We start from the raw sequence: 19,723 nt of genomic DNA on the forward strand, positions 1-19,723 counted from the left end.
CTGACTAGACAGAAACACGATGGGTTTAAAACCACTGCAAAAATTCTGGGCAGTATCCTTGCACTAAGGTTAGTAGCAAAATGGACTGTCATGTTCAGTTTATCTAGGATTTCTTTCTAGCTTTTGTTTTTACTGAAGGATGTGGAAGATGTCAAAAGGAAGTTTTCACAAAAGTATGAAAAGGAAACTTCTTTGAGAACTCTGGAAAAGTGGTTTGTGATCAAAGTCTAAACTGGGCAGTGTTTCATTCGTGTGTTAAAGCCTGTAAGGTTTAACAGGCAGCCAGAATGTTGTGACTTCTAGCCTGTGACAAACTGGCTCTGTAAGCTTACAGTAAAACTTCCTATATTTTCAAAGTCATTCTAGAACCAAAGATTAAAAAATCCAACATGCGGGTTATTTTATTAGTTTTCATTAAAACTAATAGATTTAAACCTAAACCATCTGATGTCTTTACTGCAAAGTTATCCTTTCACAGATGGACTAACATCCTCCTGGAATCACTGGCTGAAGCATGCAGTAAACTCTGTAAGTATCCTGTCAGTCACAAGTTTCACACCTTACCTGTTGCCTGAGTTGCTCAGTATTTGGTTATTATTCAATGAATCCAAGAGCTGAGATTCTTAACCAAGGACTAGGACAAGAACTCACCTCAGTGTCAAACACCAGATATTTTTCCATGAGTCTGTAGAAAACATGAGCTTCATGATATCCTAGAAGAGGTGTACTTTGGTAGCTAAACACACTTCATCCATTGTTTTAACTCCCAGGCCAGACCTCTCTTCCTTTGATTTGTACAATGTTCCCTTACTCCTACCTTCCCTACCCACAACTAGTTCCTGACTCCAGTCCTCAATGCTGCAATCACACTTCATCCTCCTTGGCACACAGTTCTCTCCAGAAGTGACACTGAAAAGCACAAGAAGTTTATTTTTTTCTTGGTTGAATGTTAATCTAGTAATGGCCCTCATGATACCGGGGAAGACTCTGGGAAGAGCTATTACAGAAGGGAATCATGCTCTCTCCCAGTAGTCCTGGGACAGAATACATCTGGCAAACTGTGTAACCTTCAGAGATTTGGCTATCAAATGCTGACTGCACCAAGAATCTGCAAGCTCAGATGTTCAGTCATGACTCGCCCAATTTCAGTTGACTTTATTTTCAGTTTCTTCTGAGCAACTCCATAAAGCATTTCTCTGACGATCAGCCAGGCCACCTGCATCTCAGCAAAGGCTCTGCAGTTTCTCAACTAAATGATCAGCATAATGTTTAATGTAGGAGTCCCCCACCACACGCTATTTTTCTCCCTCTTATAAGGCTGTCTGCTCATATTTGGGTGCAGTGAAATCTGGGAGAGACAAGAAGGCATGGAGATCTGTTTCAAAGCTCAGATCTGCTGCACTGCTGGGCAGCAGACAGTGCCCGTGGTAGGGCCCCACTGCTACAGCAGGAGCGATACCTGCTCGCTCTCTTCAAAACACGGAGCTGGCTCATGCACTGTATTGCTTTGTCTGACAGGATCTATTCTGCTTTGGGTGGATTTCAGGCTGATGATGAACTTTTGGTATATGATTTCCTTCTCTTTGTTAACAAAAGAATGTTAACAAAAAAATGTTAACATTCCTGCTACCATAGCTCCTGGTGGTATCTATATCGATAGATATTTAAATCCCTTATAAGTACTTTTTGTAACTGACTGCCTGGAAAACTGAAAGCATTTATTTTGACAGAGGTTCTCCCTATTCTCCCTTCTTGTTCTCCCAGAAACATGTATCTAATTGTATATGAGTATTGTAACAATGCTATCAGAAAAGTATATGCAGCTGTTTTAAATTTAAACTTCAGGGTCCTTGTTCACCATTCAGTTATTCCATGTTTACAGTGTCATAACATTTTAAAATTGAAAGTGTGAAAGCCAGCATAAAATAGAGGAAAGCAGCAGCAAATTATACTATTGCTATCAATGTAAAGCCATATAACTTAAATTTTCACCAGTTTCTCAAAGTGAAAGTAATCACTGGACAGCAGGATTAAATGGTCATGCTGTATAATTAAGACCTGTGTATGCTACTTCGCATTACCCTCTTAGCATTTTCTTACATAGCTTGCCCTCACAGAAGAAAATAATCTAAAATAAATATCTGCATCTGGTTTCTCTTCTGTGGTTTTAATCTAGTATTTGCATAAGCATGTGATGAGCCACAAAAAGGCCATCTAGTTGGCCACGCTCTTCCTGATCCATTTGCTTTATGTGCCAACAATGCTTCCTCCTGCACCATGTTCCTTGTGTGATAAATCTGCTCGCCACGATATTATACTGAAACTGCCAGCACGACTGCTTCGGTTTCTGTCTGCTGAGCAATGGGTGCTTCTGTGTTTGTTGCAGCCTCACAAACCTCAAGGGATGCCTGCAGAATGCTACAATAGCCTTGAACCCACTATGAATGTCAAGTAGTCTGGCAAGAGTTCAAATCTTTGCCTTGTTTTCTGGCAGAGTTTTTATTTCAGGCATGATGTTCTTGTTCCTTATACTTTGTACAACTGTGAGTGACTAGCAAGAGTCATATACAGACGTGGACTTCCATGTTCTCCTTTAGCTGTCTGCTTTTCTGTGAATGTTCTTCCTGTTTACCCTGTTGTAGCATCTGAGCTCCTCTGGGTACAGCAGGTAGGTACTGGCAATCCTGAAAGAAATTGTCTCTATTGTAGACCTAGATCCACAATTTAAGGCCACGGAAGCCCAAAATGATGGTCATTTCAGCCCAACTTTGCATGCCATTGAACACCTTCTGTGAAAGGATAAGCACTGTTGTTAGCACTATTACTGAGACCAGGACCACACTGCAGCGGTGCTGCGACTACGCAAATGAGTATCAGGAGAGAAACTTTCCTGCAAACAGCTCAAATCACGGAGAAATAGAATTAAAGCAGCCGGAAAGTATTTATCCAAGGTCACACAAGTCCCTTGGCACACTCTGGAAGAGAACATAGGTATCTCACTTTTTCACACTCCTGTAAAGGTAATAGTACAAATATGCAATCCCCAAACACACATCTCTTGCTACGTCATAAAGTTACCCTAAAATCTGTTCAAAAGATAAAATAAAGCTTCCAAAGTTGAGAATTTGGAAGTCATGTGTGACAACTCCTATAGAAGTATATGGTACAAACAAGACAGATGAGGTTCCCAAGGATCTCTTCTTACACAGCCTCTCTCTGCCTATATCCATCGCGTCATTCTCATGTGCAAACTGAGTTATGGGAAAGCCTAATGGTAAAGAATATCTTTCCTTCCCTCCACATGTAAAAAATAAAAAATATGACGCCCACCTTCTTCTCAGAAAAGGATAATGAGGTGTACTTGAAGAAGTACTGATACATTCGCTTCTGTTGACCAGAAGGAATGTTCCTGATGGCACATTTAATAGTATCTGTATTGTCTTTCCAATGCCAAGCTACAAAACAGACCAAGAACTGACCATAACTGCATTGCACCATTGTGGACATCTGTAGGCTGGAGGCTTCCAACTACCAGAGTTCCTTTTAGCATGTGAAACCATCTCTTCAGGAACTAGCGCCCTGATGTAGGCCACTGGATGGTGCCATAAGGTGTTACAGGAGGCACACCAGAGAACTTGCCCTTGCAGGTTTCCACTGCAAGCAACTGTGAGTCTTGGTCTATGCTATGGAATTATGTATCCCTAAATCTTTTTTCCTCTGGTGCCCTGAATGTGAATCTAACAGTGTATAAAGGAAATTTGAGTAAAGGACATTTAAGCTCAGGTGGAAACCTGGGTCCACGAAGAAAAGGATATGTAGTTGTAACCTTCACTTGTTACACTCTGGATCTGCTTTGTTTCTGTCTGTCTGGGATCTTTTGCTTTCCTATGCTTTGTTTATGCACTCAGGCACTTCTACAGCAGCTGAGTGAGACACGTAACAGGAATGCCTTCATGGTTTCTGTAAATCAACCTAGAGGCTGAGTTAACTGATGTATTTTGTGGTATGTTCTATATGTTTAAATATCCACTTCAGGGGTTTGAGGTTTCTTTTATTAACATGTCTGGCCTCAGGGAAGAAGTTTTGTCTTTCATAATCATAAAGGATACACACAATATAAATTTACACTGGCTCGTACACATCAAACACATTCCATAATGAAAACTTCACAGCTTGTTTCCACAGGTGATCTGTTTTTAAGCCAGAGGGATAGGGAACAGAACAGCTCGGGGCAAAGCATCATTACATAAACAATAGCAAGCAGAAGACAAATAATTCTTCATATGTTGCAGTGAGATATTGATAAGTACATGTGAACACTGGATAGACTTTGCTGGCTTAGAGTACAGGCTTTTTGATATCACATTTGGGCAAACAAAAAATTTGTTGGTTTCTGTTAAACCACACAGAGAACTGTCAGGAATCTCATTTGCAGTACTTGAAATATCGGCAAAGAAAAGTAAAATAATTTACATAAACTTGCTTTGGAGATATATTTATCTGAGATTAAACAAACCTAACATGAGAGATTTCAAAGTTTAGAAAGTAACAATGAGTTGACATATAATTTTGTAAATTTCTTACTCTGGGAGGCTACTACAGTGGACAGTTGGTATATTGTACATAATGGAAAATTCTATCTTTAAAGTTCTAATAAAATAAGTGTTTATGCCATTTGCAAGAACAAATTTCCATTGGGTTAAGTGGTCTATACCACTGAAGGCCTTTAGAGATGAACTGGTGAGATAAGGCTGCCTCATCATAGCTCAGCCTACTCCATAAAACTATGAAGTAGTGTATGTCTTATTTTTGACAGACGAATAGACTTGTAATCAAGGCTTTTCACAATTTTCTTTTTTACTAGCTCAACATTTCAGCTGTCATCACAAGGCTTTTTTTTTTCCTCCACCTGAAATAACTTGTTCTTCTCTGTGGATATGCAATTTTTCTGCATATATTTAAAAACAAGGTTTCTGTTCTCTTTTGTGCCAAAAGGTAGTGTCTGGTAATAAATTCATGCTAATAAATTGCTATTTGTTCCACCAGAGCTTCCACATATTTCAAAATACACACTGAAATCAAAGAGGAAGCTCAATCTAGAGTGTCATCTTATCTTTAATGCATAATACAGGCATACTGTTTTACACCTTTGCTGGCAATCTGCCTGGCTTGCTTCCGTTTTGCAGCGACTGTGCACATTCCAAACAAGTGATGATCCAGAAACAAATATTGGATTACTTAAATATAGCACATACTCTCAAGTATGTAAACTGAGCACACTCTCAGCTTAAAAAGCTGCAGAAGCCTTTTCTGACCTGTTTATATCAAAACAACAATGATGGTGTGTGGAGATGGAAACTGCTTGAGTGACACGCAGTATATTTACCATAGAAGAGGTGAAGGGATGGAGCTCATATATCTTTTCCAAAGGAAATAAATAAATACAAGGGTCAGTTGGTTCTGCTGGCAGATCTTGTGGGGAGAAGGGAGAAAGGATAGAGACTACTGGACTATACTGGAGTAATACTGCAAGTGGATGGGGACTGTTATGAAATACAGCAGTGGAGCTTCCCACATTTGGACAACATCTGGATGAACTGCCTGTTGTGTAACTGAATGGTTAAATGTGTTTAGCTTACCCTTGAGGCTTTGTAGAGTAAAAACTGGAGAATTGCTTAAGTATGGTAAGATTCAGTAGAACCTTATGCTTTATCTTTTTTAAGTATTATTCATACGATAAACTCAAAAAAGGCTTTTTCTTTAAAAAAAAAATATTGGGATATTAAGCATTCATAATAACTCAAAGTACACAAAAGTATACCAAGAATAAAGTGACTAATGTCGTTCCTGTGCTATTCTGTGGATAGTGGCCTTGTTTGTAAAATAACTATTCACAATTTTAAATAGCGCTTGGCAGCATTGTCTTAGTATCTTCTCTGCTCAAGTGGGTAAATTTCCAGTTGCCCAAAGGTATCGGTAATAAATGCCACTTGTCAGGGATCTTGCAGCCAAAAAAAAAGTTTAGACATAAAATGGGATTTGAAAGTGGATTTAAGTGACAATCCTATTTGTCACCAGCATTGCAGTGATCTGGGGGAAAATGCATGTTGACTGGCATGTATATAAATTTATAGTGAGTTTCACAGTCTGATTGTAGCCTTTTAACAATAGTGTAGCTGCTATGAATTGCAAAAAAAACCCCACACAAAATCCTTTTTCATGAAAGGGCCCTATTTATGCTGGGAGAGTTAAATATATGTTGAGTCTCCTAAATGACTGCTTCAGTCAGGCTTCGATGGAATCTCAACAGAAAACTAAAGGCTGTTTCTTAGAGAAAGTAACGCTTCAGCCAAGCCTCTGCCCACAGCTGACTGACCTACACCGAGTATTTCTTAAAACTGGATGAGCACTGCATGTTCCTTCCACACATTTTGTTTTTCCAGTAAAAAAGCACGAAGAGAGATCCTTCTACAATCTTTGTTTCTGGTTCAGCAAAAAAAAAAAAAAAAAAAAAAAGAAAACAACACAAAAAAAACAAGAACACAAACAACCCACACCCAGACTGCTGCATAGGATGATGCAGAAGAGCATTCCCCTTTGAAGGGGAGTCTCCAGCAGGTTTTCTGGCCCATGGCTTGTAGGAAAAAAAAAAAAAAAAAAAAAATGCATTTATTCCCCATTTATTCCCCAATGTGTGAAGCAAAGTATTCTGCTTTCCTAGTATCTGAGCTCAGGATTTAAGAAAAACAAATTCTTGGTTCACTTTTCTCCATGAATGAAGTGCTGCTTGATCTATTTACACAGATTAAATGTATACAATTTTATCAAACAAAAAGACCAACTCTGTTGCTGTTAAGAAAGACTATATCTGCCTTATTTTCCCATAACATGTATGTACGCTCTGTGAAGATAACAGCAGCAATCCCACATTTGTGATCTGTGTTTTGTACTTTCTGGAGGACACAATGATGGGCCTTTAGTGGACACGTCAGCCTCATATCCTCTCAAGATTCATGGGACAATAGTAGCTTTATTCTATTTCATAACTTCCATCATCCTCTAGGCAGCCAGTATGCTTTATGCCTGACTGGAATGAACGCGAAAGACCTACCACCCAATCCTATCACCTATTTTCTTCTCCATCCTGCTTTTGCTGTGGCTGTTTTTACCCGAGATGTGGGGACAACACACCAGAGACACACTGCTCAGCCTGTTGCAGTCACCCAAGCATCACGTTAACAGTCTAGAAGTAAAATTGCAGTCGCTGCTTCAGCCCGAAGCACCCGCAGCTGGGACCTCCTTTCCACCAGCCCACACAGGAGGAGAGCTCCGATTCACACTGACTCAGGGCTGTCAAACTGCGGCCCTCTGACTTATCAGAGATTAAAAATAAAAAGCTGGGTGAGATTTTGAAGGCTGCCTGTCAGAGAGCGGCACGAACCCTCTCTCCCCCTGAATGAGGGCTTTGGAGCAACATTTCAAATTCCCTCGCCGGGTGAACGGCTCCCGCCCCCCACCGCGCCCTTCGCCTCAGTTACACCTCGGCAAACTGCGTAAGAGGCCAAGGGACGGAGGGAGTCCCCCGTGCAGATAAATCAGGCCAGGCAGCTCTGCAGGCCCACCGCCCCCCTGCCCGGGCCGCCGCGCTGCACCGGCCGCGCCGCCCCGACCAGCCTTCGCCGCCCGAGGGTCGCCGCCCCGGGCAGCCCACCTCGCCCCGACCGGCCCCCTCCCCGGCCCCGCCGAGGCTGAGCTCCGCCGCCCCGGCCGCCGGGGACGGGGGCACCGGCCCGGCCTCCTCTGGGGCTCCCCCCGCCCAGCCTGCCCCCAGTGCCGGGCAGCGGCTCGGCGCGTTCCATTCCCCGCGCGTCGCGGGGTGGGCACATCGGAAACCCTTCGCTCGCTCCAGAACCGGGGCATAAACCTCTCGTAGTGCCGGTGCCCGGTTAGGTGCAGCGGCCCGGTCAAGCCTGAGGCGGGGGAGGGCGGGAGATGGCGGCGGGACGAGGAAGCGATGGGGTGGGTGGGAGGTGTGAGCGGTGAGCGGGTGGGAGGAGGAGGAGGAGGAGGAGGAGGAGGAGGGGGCGGAGTTGGTAGGTTCCGGAGGGGGCGGGCGGCTGGCGCCGCGGCTGTCAGTTAGGAGCGGCGCCGCGAGCGGAGGGAGGCGCAGTCGGGGCGCGAGCCTGCCGCCTCGGGCTACCGGAGGAGCCGCCGCCGCCGCCGAGCCCCCGCGGCTCCGGGACCCGCCGCCCCCGCCCCGGGGCTCGTCTGAGGCGCGGGGCGCGCTCCGGCGTGCGGCAGGTGCCGGGCGCGCAGGCGGCCGCGCCACCGCCCCCCCCCCCCCGCCCGGCGGCGATGCCGGCGGTGCAGAAAACGGTGTCCGAGATCCGCTCCCGCGCTGAGGGTAAGTGCCGCCCGGCGCCCGCCTTTCCTCAAGGAGGGACGGGGGAAAACCCGGCCGGCGCGGAGCCGCGGCGGGGTCTGCGCCGCCTGGCCGGGAGGGGGCGGCGGGGAGATGAGGCGGCGGGAGCCGGTGTCGCGCCGGCTGCTGCAGCGCCGCCCCTCACCGCGGCCTCCGGTCGCGCCGTGCTCCCCACCCCCGCCCCACGCACACCCCGGCGGGTTCTTGCCGTGGCCGGGCATCGACCTCACTGCTGGGGCGTGAGTGTTGCCACCGGTGGTGGTGGTGGTGGTCTCCGGGCGGTCTCGGCTTTGTGGCCGCCCGCTCTCTGCCGGGGATGGTGAGCCCCCGGGCCGCGGTTTGCGCGTCAGTGATGGCAGCGTTTCAGGGCGAGCGGTTGTCCTTTTTTTTTTTTCTTTTTTTTTCTTTTTTTTTTTTTTTTTTTTTTCCCCTCCGGTGTTTCTGGCTGCTCGACCTGCCGGCCCCGAGCGGCGGAGGGAGCGAGGCAGTGGTGGCTCACGGCCTGGGATATTTGTCCCAAGGATAAGTCGGGATTCCTCTCTTGTATGTAGTGTGTCAGTGTGCGCTGGTCATTATAAATAAGCGGTTCCGATACAGGGAACGTGCCTCAAAGCTTCAGAGCGTGCTGCTTTTTCATGCCTAACAGAAGGGTTAGGATTGCTTAGCCTTCACATAACAAAGTGCCAAGAGCTGCCTTGTGAAAGGAATCACTAGAGTGAAATGGTCTTAATATCATATTTATTGCAGGCAAACGTAAAATTTAAAATCACTGGTGCCAAAGCAGCAGTCTGTTGGGACAGCTTGTGATTCTCAGTTGCTGTAGGTAATGATAGCAGTGTCACTGTAATGACGCATACTTCCTGAGGCAGGTGTGCAGGTTTTATCCCTTTGTCTGAAAGTTTTTGCATTTAAGGTGTTAAATCAGGTTGATTACTTTCGTGCTTTGTTTGGCTATATATAGAGGTAGAAACTTTCTCCTTTACCTTTCTTCCTTCTTCCAAACAAAGGACTTTTGTTGTTGTTGCTTTGTTTTTTGTTTTTTGTTTTGTGCTAGGAAGAGCATGAAGAAATGTAGATTGGAAGTAAGCTCTTCTCTTGAAATTCTTTTCTGTTTCTCCCATGTTACATGCCTTCCTCCCTGAAAAGCAGGTTTGTAGGAGGTCTGGCTCTGCCTCTACATAACAAATGTTAGCTGGCCAAGAAATAGAATAATGGATCTTTCCAAGAAGAAAGGAAGAAGGTACATCCTTTCAGGGACACTTCTGAAACATGTTTACAACCAGAGCAGCCGTGCTACTGTACACACAGTGATTAGTAGATGTATATAATGGGACTAGCTGAATGTCCAAGTTTTCAGTGCTTAATTTCAGTTCTTTTCCAGTCATTCTTCTCCAGACAGTTGGTTTTCACTGCAAGCTTAACACAAATAAATTGGGAAAATTGATGCTCTCTTTAAAATGATCTAGTTAAAGGAATCTTCATGGTTATGAATGAACAAATATGGTACTCCCTAAAGCTAAATGTCTATCTAAGATGTGCAGATGCAGTAAAAGGAAAAAAAAAAAAATCTAGCTTATTTGAATAGTGTTCAAGTTTGGATGACTGTAAAACGGTTGAATACAGGGTTTCTCAAAAATACTTTCTTTAGGACTGAAAATAAGTATGCAACTTCTTTTAAGAAACAGCTTTTGAAAAATGATACGATAATTTTTCATCATAGCAATTATGTTATTGACTCATACTATATTATATATACTATTACGCAAAAACAAATAATTTAAAAACTGTTACTATTTTTTTATTCTTAGATTAATGTGATGCTTACTAGTTAATTTTATTTATATTCAGTTCATTTTATTTATACTTAGTTCATTCACAATTAAACCAATGCCAATGAGCCTCTTCCTTTTTCTTTTTTGAGACAAATGGCTTCCAATCTAATTAGTCCACAAACTTGGACTGTGTGGCTGGCGTTTCTAAACAGTTCTTCGTAAGTAAATGCTACTGTTTTCTAAAAGAGACCTCCAGAGTTCTTCAATGTGGGCCTCATCCCTAGCATTTGACAGTGACATAAAGGATCTGTAAAACCCTAGCTCTGGCCATCACAGGAGTCTCTTAGATAAGCACTGTGCAAGGTGATGATAAGGCTGCTTTCTGGGACCTCCACCAAAGTCTTACCTACAGTGCGGGGTAGGAAATTCTTGTTACTGCCAGGATCCCTGTGTGGTCTTTGGAAGTCCCTGTTAATACTGTGATCACAAACAGCAGTCTCCCTAAGTGCTGTTATGGCATGGACCATCCCTTAGAGTAGCCTAAGACTTGTGGGGATCTGATAGACAAGCTTAATATTACTTCCCGTGTTCTAGGGGGTGTTTAATTATTTATTGTATCTTTGGGGTTAAAGCTTAATTCTTCTCTTCTGTCACTGCAGCAATTCATTTCTGCTTCAGAGCCCTTTTTCCATGGATCATGAGCTACCTTATCAGTCTGGACTGTCTTGACATCTCAGAACTGAGATCTCTCTGACATGAAGAGATAGTGATAATGTTGTTAGTGAAAATCAACTGCTGTGCGCAGATGAAGCTAAATCAGAACTGTCAGGACAGTGTACACAGGTATCATTCCCAGGAATTGGTCAACAGTCACACAGAAGAATTGACAGTCTGTAAATTATTACAATATAAAAATTGTAGGTGTTTTAATGTCTGTAAGACAACACGCTACCTGCATGGAGAAAGGAATTTGATTAAAAAGGAACTATTTTCATGGTATTTTTTCATACCTGTGCAGTTTCTTGTATTCTTCATGGCTGATGAAAGATAACCAGGCATGATTAGAATCTTTTTTAAACAGAATTTTGTGCCTATTATCCCTGTTGCAAAGAAGAACACCTACAGTTCACCACAAGCATAGGAAACAGCAGTTCTAAAGTGGTATGTGTACCAATAAAGTCTTGCTCAAGACATGGAAGGTCTGGCCCTCCTAAACAAATTTAGCAAGTCTCTACCTGTGTTTTCACCACCAGTAACTTGAGTTCAGAATCCTACCTGGGCTTCAGACATTTGGTGCTGTGGAAGTAGCATTGGTGTCAAGTATTCCGCAGTTGCAAAACACATGGGGAATCTTTGAGTAGTGTAGTCTACATCTAGCCTTATTAAATACAGTAATTAACTATGATGGTTTAGCTATATATAACTACACAGTTAATATATGCATCCATTAAATAATATGAAATGGAAGAATTCAAAGTGTCTTTATTTCTTTTGAGAGACTGGGAGAGTGGAATCATGGTTTGCAGTTCTTGTCAGGAATTCTCCTGGAGATTGAAGCATTACTGCTTTTCTTGTGTGTATTGGTGGAGTTCAGCGACCTATATAAGGTCATTGTGAGAGGGTAGAAATTTGAGGTGCCATGGTGCTGTGTAACAACAATAGTAGGTAATTGCTTCTTTATGTTAATGGAGGTAAATGCCTATATCAAAACCAGGTGAAGCTGAACTTGTGCAAGGTGATGACTTTAAGATCTTCGTCAATGACACAAACAGTGGGACTGAGTGTACCCTCAGCAAGTTTGCCAATGACACCGAGCTGAGTCGTGCCATTGACGCGCCTGAGGGACAGGATGCCATCAAGAGAGACCTGGTCAAGCTCGAGAATTTGGTCCCTGTGTACGTCATGAGGTTCAGCAAGGCCAAGTGCAAGGTCCTGAACCTATGTCAGGGCAACCCTCGGTACCAACACAGGCTGGGGGGATGAAGGGATTGAGAGCAGCCCTGTGGAGAAGGACTTAAGGGAACTGGCAGATGAAAAGCTGGACATGTGTTGGCTGTGTGTGCTTGCAGCCCAGAAGGTCAACTGTGTCCTGGGCTGCATCAAAAGAAGGGTGGCCAGCAGGTCGAGGGAGGTGATTCTCCCCCTTTACTCCTCTCTGGTGAGACCCCACCTGGAGTGCTGTGTCCAGCTCTGGGGCCTCCAGCACAGGAAAGACATAAACCTGTTGGAGCATGTCCATTCTTCAAGTTTGGACAGATTAAAGGAAAACGTGAACCAAAACCTCAGCTATTTATTGGGTGACTTGGAATGAAATTTGTGGTGTTTTGTGCTTATCCATCAATAATTCCCAGATTCTGTGTTCTGCTAGCAAATGACTTTCAGAATGCAGAACAAAATAGTAGGTACAGTCATTCTAGTTTGTGCAACATTTTTGTAAATGAACTTTCTGTTTATGGTAATAGTTGCATTCCATTGATACCGAAGCACATTCTTACTGGTTTTGGCTCTGTCGTGACATAAAATAATCAAAATGTATTACCAGAAAGTGTAATTCTGAGTATTAAGAGGAAGTTAGTTTTGAAATTTGCCACTTCTGCATAATAGATATACAAGTTTTTTTAAAGTCAGATGCCTTTCTGTCAGTGGGGGCATGTAAGAATGTATGTCATAGAACCTGTTTGATAATTCAGCTGTGGTTAAATATCAGCTCAACTTGGGTTAAATATCAGCAATGTTGCAAGCCACAGCAGAGAAAGAAAAGTCTTGAAATGTATTCATTCTACCTTCTGAGTGGCAGGTCTTACTAGTAAAGCATCACGGTTCCTGTCTGAAATGTGATAACTGCTTTTTTACTCTTGCTAGATATAAGACTTAAGAATTATTACTAAGAGATGTATACTTCAGAATTTGTTGTGACCTTAAGTTGTTGTGGCCTTTAAGCCAAGAAGAGTGATGATGCTTTTAATTTTAAGACCCGGAATAATGCTTTTCCGATTTGTTTGTTCATTGCACTAACCTGAAGTAAATTAGGTAGACATCAATTTAATACCTGTAACACAGCAATAACTACAGTTTGTTTAATTTTTAAGGAGAGTAGGATTATTACTTCGTCTTAAGTTCTTACTCTCATTCTTCACACTATTTTTTTAAAATCAAATTTTGTAACACCAGATGCTTTGCTATTGTCTGTACACATGTTGTGGGGGTTTTAGCCTTCCTGTCTGGATTCTGTACTTCAGGTTTTTATATTTTTTTTCTTTGTCAACTTCTTGAACGTTTGGGTCAATGTCCTTTTGTTGTCTTGGAACCTTGTAATGGATTACAGAAGGGCAGCCAACTCTTTAATTTTTTTTCTGTGTGTTAAATGCATCTTTTCAAACACACCTTCATTAAAACTGCTGCTACTTTCACCAAGAGCTGATCTGGTGAAATTTCCCTTCTGTTCTTAAGTATAGATATGCTTTTATTGTTCCTGTGATTACTGGTAGGCAGTATTTTTGTGACAGGTCAGCCTCTTTATTTGATTAATAGGCTGAATTCATAGAAATAGTTTTGATGACAATAGATCCTCACTCTTCTGGAGAAAGAAATATAACACATAATACCTTTTTTGTGAAGTGGTGAACTTTTATGTAGACCTGCTGCACTTACATGTGCAACCTTTTCTTAGGTTAGTCAGCAGTTAAGCTCTAGCTGATAGTTTTTGTTTTTAAAATTTCATAGAAGGGTAGCTCTTAAAAGTCAGGGGGTGATGTAATGCAATTAGACTCAGGTTTGAAAGTGTAGTTTGATAGATGTCCTACTTCATATTTGCAAGTGAATAGTTGAAACGATACACGTCTTAGATGTGATTTCCTGTAAAGTGCCAGATTGCATCAGGGATTGTAATAGTATAACAGATCTGCAGTCTTGACTTCTGTCCTCTTGGCTGTAGATTGCTGACATTTCAAATAAGCGTATAAACTGCCACAGCATTTAACATGTATCCTTGTTGAAAAGCATATCCTTTTAAAATCTTTGTTCCTGACGTTATTTTGGGCCATTTGAGTACCAACCAGTTGTTGTCAAATTCTTTACTCACTTTATGTAAATAAAACAAATTGAAGATTTCCTTGCAGGTGGTATTTGAAAGAACAAATATAATTAAAGCTTTTGATGATTTAATCTGTTTACACTAGATTAGTGTGGGCGAGACATGGCAGAAATTCGAAATGCTTTATGATAGTTTTCTGAAGATGTGGAATACAAACAAACTCTAGGAATGCAATAGCTAATTTTTAGTTGCAATTCTAGTGAACACATCATGTGGGGAAACTCCCAGTCACACTCATAGTGATGAGTATGAATGTAGGGTCTTATATCTGACAAATTAGTGGAAAATTTCACTTACAACAGGTTTTTTTGTTTTGTTTTTGAAGTCTATATATTATGGTTTGTAGGGTAGGTCTGCCAAGCACACAGATGAGGGTGGTATAGTGTCCCTTGAAGACATTTAGCATGCTGAGAGCCCAGCAGCAGTGCCCAAGCTTTGGCTTGCCTTGCAAAAAAAGGTGCAGCAAAAAAAGCTCTGACCTCAGGCAGTTCTGAAAATCAGCAGCTACCTGGCAAGAAAAGTGTGCCCCATTTCTGGCCAGGCATTGGGCATCTACTAGCTAACCAGGATAGATACATAGCTGCAGAGGAGCTGAAACTCAGATGTGCTGACTCTTGACAGAAGTTCTTGGGTAGTCAGTGCTGATGTAATGGTATTGTTGCAAAGGGTGGTATATTAAATGCTGAATTAAATTCCTTTTTTTTTTTTTTTAATGTTCTTATGGATAATCTTATATGAAAGCAGAGCATTTCAAAGAACATTTTATGTCTCTTGTCTGGAAAACATTTTAGTCATTTAAATTAAGCATATTTACCATTTGAAACAATGACTTCAGTAATGTATAAGCTTTTGGATAATTTTATGTATATACACATATAGACAAACACAGAAGAATTGTATCTCCTTGATACTGCACTTTGCATATCAGTTTAGTCTGTGTACTCTAAAGAAATGTATTCTAAAGTTTAGGCAGGGAGGTGATGAGACGCGTAACCTTTGAAGCTTTCAGAGTCGTATAATGTACCTAGGACAGGAGACCTGGTTTTACTGAAGCTGCAGAGTATAGAGGGCTACGTGTGAGGCTCAGAACTTAACTCCGAAGATTGTTTTCCAAGTGAAAATTGAAAAAGGTGAATTCAAGGTAGTAGGAAGTGAGGCAGTGAATGTTTATGAAGCTCCTCAGCACCTTTTTGCTGTCATTTTGATTAAAGGAGAACAAATAAATACCGTACTACTGATATATGAAAATAAATGTCTATAGTTTGGCAGTCTTTTTAACAAACAGGTATTATATAGTGTTTAAGGCCTGCTAACACGTGCTTTATCACTGTCAGTATACACAAAGCTCAGCTTTCACTGACTAGTGGAGGCAGGTGCTGAGAATGTAAGTTTCAAGTTAAGCCCACACAAAGTGAGGAATATACTGAAACTACTCATGCAGAAAACTTGTAGCAAGTGAAGGAATCATATCCCATTAACCAACACATGCTAGTGGCCTTGCTTTCCAAGGATCACCTCCTCCCAGCACAAGGCTGGTCCATCTCAGTGAGCAAGAAGTCAAGCAATGGTGACAGTAGAGCTGCATGGATGAACAAGGAGCCCCTGACAAAACTCGAATGTAAAAGTGGAACATACAACAGCTGGAAGCAAGGACAGGTGACTGGACGGCATAGAGGGATGGGATTGTCCAAGGCAAAGCCCACTGGGGTTTTGATTCACTGAGGGACATGTAGAAGCCCTTCTTGTTCTCCTTTGGATGGAACAGCACAAAGATGACTGTGCAAAATGGAAGCCAGCTGCTGAGTGGGGTAGGGAACCTGGAGACCAAGGACACAGAAGAGGATGCAGTACTTGGAGCCTTCTCTTTAGTCTCTACTGATAAGCTCAGCCTTCAGGAACCACATGTTCTTGATAAGAATAGGAAAGTCTGGAGCAAGGACCATGTTAGGGAACACTTACACTGGGAATACACGTGTCCGTGGGATCTGATCAGATGCATTCATGAGTGCAGAGGCAAGTGGCAGGTCTCACTGTTAGACCACTCTTGGTTACCTTTGAAAGGGTGTGGTGGTCAGGGGGATTCCTGAGGATTGGAAGAATATAATTGATCTCATTGTAGGGTAGCTTACATTAGTTGTTTCTGTTTGCTTACACTGGTTTCCTGTGTTTGCTTAGTTTTAATTATGACAGTGAGTTCCTATGAGTATTTCTCAGAACAGGTGATTAGTGTGAACAGAGAATTAGTTATTTTGATTTAAGGTAGCTATACTAGACACAAGCTTTACACACAAAACTTTAAACTGATCTGCTGAATGATCTCTGTAGAATATAGAGATCTTCTGAGTTTGTAATGCTTATTTGTCAGATAACTACATTTTTCATTAGATGTTGCCCAGAATTACTGGTATATTCTTGAACTTCTTACTTTTTTCTTACGTTAGTGTTTGTATATTTCTCTTGGTGTCTTTCCTTTAAAATATTTACCTCAGTACTGGAAGTAATTTCCAGAATCTTGCAAGTTTTTAACTCCAGATCACTCAGTTGGGAGAGATGGAAGAATTAGCCTTTTTGCTTGTTTGTATACCCACTGCATCAACAGACTATAGTTCCTATTGCCATGAAGTGACACAACTTATTTAAGCATACTCATGAATTCAACAGATTTTACATTTATTATTCATTATCATATATACAGAGCATATTGACTATATACCTTTTATCCTCATATCTAATTAAAATTATTTCAAAGGCTGAAACTTTTTTTGTTTTTAAATGAACATTACTTGTTTTTGTGAGAAATGCAAGTGCATTGAGTTCACATTCACAATAGGTGAATTTTTTTTTTTTGTCATGAATTGCCTTGAATCTTGTGTATATAAATCTATATGGAAAATCATTCTGTGTTTTTACAGGCTATGAGAAGACAGATGATGTTTCAGAGAAAACTTCTCTAGCTGATCAAGAGGAACTGAGAACTATATTCATCAATCAGCCCCAGCTAACCAAATTCTGCAATAATCATGTCAGGTATGAAATAGTGGTTTTGTTGATACATATTGAATTTCAGAGCATTGCATATCGCATAGCAAAAATGAAGGAAAGATGCTATTCCACTTCTGCCATTTCCTCTGGCCACTAGTTACAGTCTCAGACTCTGGAGAAGGGAATGAAGTGGACCAACAAGAGCAGCAGAGCTGTTTCATTTACAGACTTGACTTTTTGAATTTTTAAGAATGAGGAAGATCTGGATTGAGAAAGGGTTGCCTTTACAGCTGCACCATCAGCATATCCTTGGAGTATGAATTTGTTCTTCAGCTTTCAATTCAGCTGAAGTTCAGTTCATCTTTCATCTTTAAACATACTTCTGGTAGCTGGATTCCAATGTAGATGCACTTCTCTTGAGCATGGCATTGATGGTCCTTCAGAAACTGTATTTTTCAGTCAACCAGCTACAAAGATGCTGTGGTTGCTTATGAAGCTAGTCTTGAATTTTGGTTTTGGACTTCAGGACTCTGATGATGATTTATGGTATGACTTTCTTGTTAGTTTTTATTGAATTTTAAGTAATGCACTGAATACTCATAAATAACGTATATTTAGATCTGGAAACATTCTCAGTTCTGTTGTTAAAATTCAAAGTAAATGAATGGCAAAGATGTCCCTGTCCTAAGTAGGTGTGTTTTTCTGAAGGTACCTTTATAAAATTTCTGAATATATCAAACGTTGAGAGTAACAATGTGGGAGTTTTTCATGGACTTTGAGATACTTTATAATGCTTTTTGCTTGCATATGCAACTTGCCTTTTCTGTCATTCCCTTTGTTTCTTGACAGTGCTGAGCTTTTTGCAGGATGTATTCATTCCACCTTTAAATTGACTGGTTTATTCAAAGTTAAATTAATTATTACTAACTTTAAAAAGGGTTAAAATATGCTTCCAAGTCTTTAGCTTCTCAGTTTTTGGCCTGATTGTCTTCATTGTTACTGCTTTAGGACTTTAGATGGTAGGAGTCTGTTCTTAAAGAAATGTAAGGCTGACACAGATCTGGGAGTTCAAATATTTCATGGTGATGGCTTAGCAGAGATCATTACACTAGGATAAACTGTGTTCTGTTCTTCCAGCCTAGCAAAACTTGACTTAATATCTAATATTTATCAGTTTAAAAAAAAAAAAAAGTGAACTTTCTGTTCAATTAAGGGTATAGTTCTTTAATCTTTTAATAGAATTTTGTAATTTTAATAATTTTTTTAAACACACCACTTAAATTCAGTGTTGGGGTTTTTTTTGCATTAAATCATGCAAATTTATACCCAGCGCAGAAACTCCATGCTTTCTCAGTCCTGACTTAGCACCTTGCTCGTTAGGCTTGTTACATTTCTTTCCCCAGTAATTTGGCTGAACTGGAGCCGTTGTGCGGAGTTACCTGCCCAGTGTATGCGATGGCTTGTGGGGTAAGGTGCTGCTCTGGGCCCAAGAGCTGTGGACCTGGCCTTATCAGCTCCCTCGGCGGTGGTGCAACTGCCTGACTCCTACCTTCTCTTTCTTTTTTTTCCTTTCCTTGTTGCCTGTAACTAAGTGGGAGTAGGGCTTGACTGCTTCCCACAGAGCATGCAGAGGTGACAAAGGAATTTCTTGCCTCAACATGGAAGCATGTACCAGTTCTGTGGGTGATGGGGGATTCCCTGGGTTAGCAGGTTCATGGACACCTGGCAGGGCCATCTGAAGAAGTCTTTCAGTTTCCCTTTTAGTTTAAACAAATCTGTTTGCTAGCACAGAAATCACAAAAGGTTCTGTTTCATTTGAAAGCTTGTGTAACTGAGAGGGAAGGAATATGTTTGAAGAACTTTTCATACTGTAATAATAGCGTGTGGTTTTCTCTCTTTCTCTCAGCACTGCAAAGTACAACATAATCACATTCCTGCCAAGGTTCCTTTATTCCCAGTTCAGAAGAGCTGCTAATGCATTTTTTCTTTTTATTGCTTTACTTCAGGTAAGATCAACAATAAGATGCTAATATTTGAAACTTGCATTTATACCATAGACATTGTTCTGCAGAGATACTGATGTTGGTCTGCTGTTCTTTCTGAGCTCCTTAGCCTTGCAGAATAGCTGAATTGTGTAAACATACCTTTAATAAATGTTTGGGTTTGTGAGGTTTTTTAACTCCTTGAAGATAATGCAATGCACACAGAGGTTTTTCTGTAAAACAGGTTAAGTATAGCTGAAGTACTGTGAGGTAAAAGACTGGTGTGGCAGGAAAATCCAATTTGAAAATATCTGGCATACGTAGAAAAATGCTACCTATGGCTGGCATTTCTCTTAATGGAGGATACTGCTGGAAAACCTGAACTTTATGAACTTTAATCCTCTAGTCTATTTTGAGGTGTCAGTATTGCAGCTGAGAAGTGATTATTTATTCTTGGAGTGTAGCTGATAAG

At 41.4% G+C, this 19,723-nt stretch overlaps 1 protein-coding gene across 4 annotated transcripts in view; it reads left to right on the forward strand.

The window, feature by feature from the left end:
• The first annotated feature begins 8,123 nt into the window (after positions 1-8,123).
• ATP8A1 (ATPase phospholipid transporting 8A1) overlaps positions 8,124-19,723 on the forward strand; it is a 122,445-nt gene continuing 110,845 nt past the window's right edge. For 2 of the 4 annotated variants that reach the window (XM_032999089.2, XM_032999087.2), the window contains exons 1-3: positions 8,124-8,404; positions 17,200-17,314; positions 19,176-19,275. In XM_032999089.2, coding sequence (XP_032854980.1) covers positions 8,356-8,404; positions 17,200-17,314; positions 19,176-19,275 — 264 coding nt within the window. In that variant the 5' untranslated portion in view covers positions 8,124-8,355. The remainder of the gene's footprint in view (positions 8,405-17,199; positions 17,315-19,175; positions 19,276-19,723) is intronic. The other 2 variants (XM_032999088.2, XM_032999090.2) reach the window with 1 other exon arrangement.

Source organism: Tyto alba, unplaced genomic scaffold (genome assembly GCF_018691265.1).
Source record: "Tyto alba isolate M040663 unplaced genomic scaffold, T.alba_DEE_v4.0 Super-Scaffold_6, whole genome shotgun sequence".
Taxonomy (NCBI): Eukaryota; Metazoa; Chordata; class Aves; order Strigiformes; family Tytonidae; genus Tyto; species Tyto alba.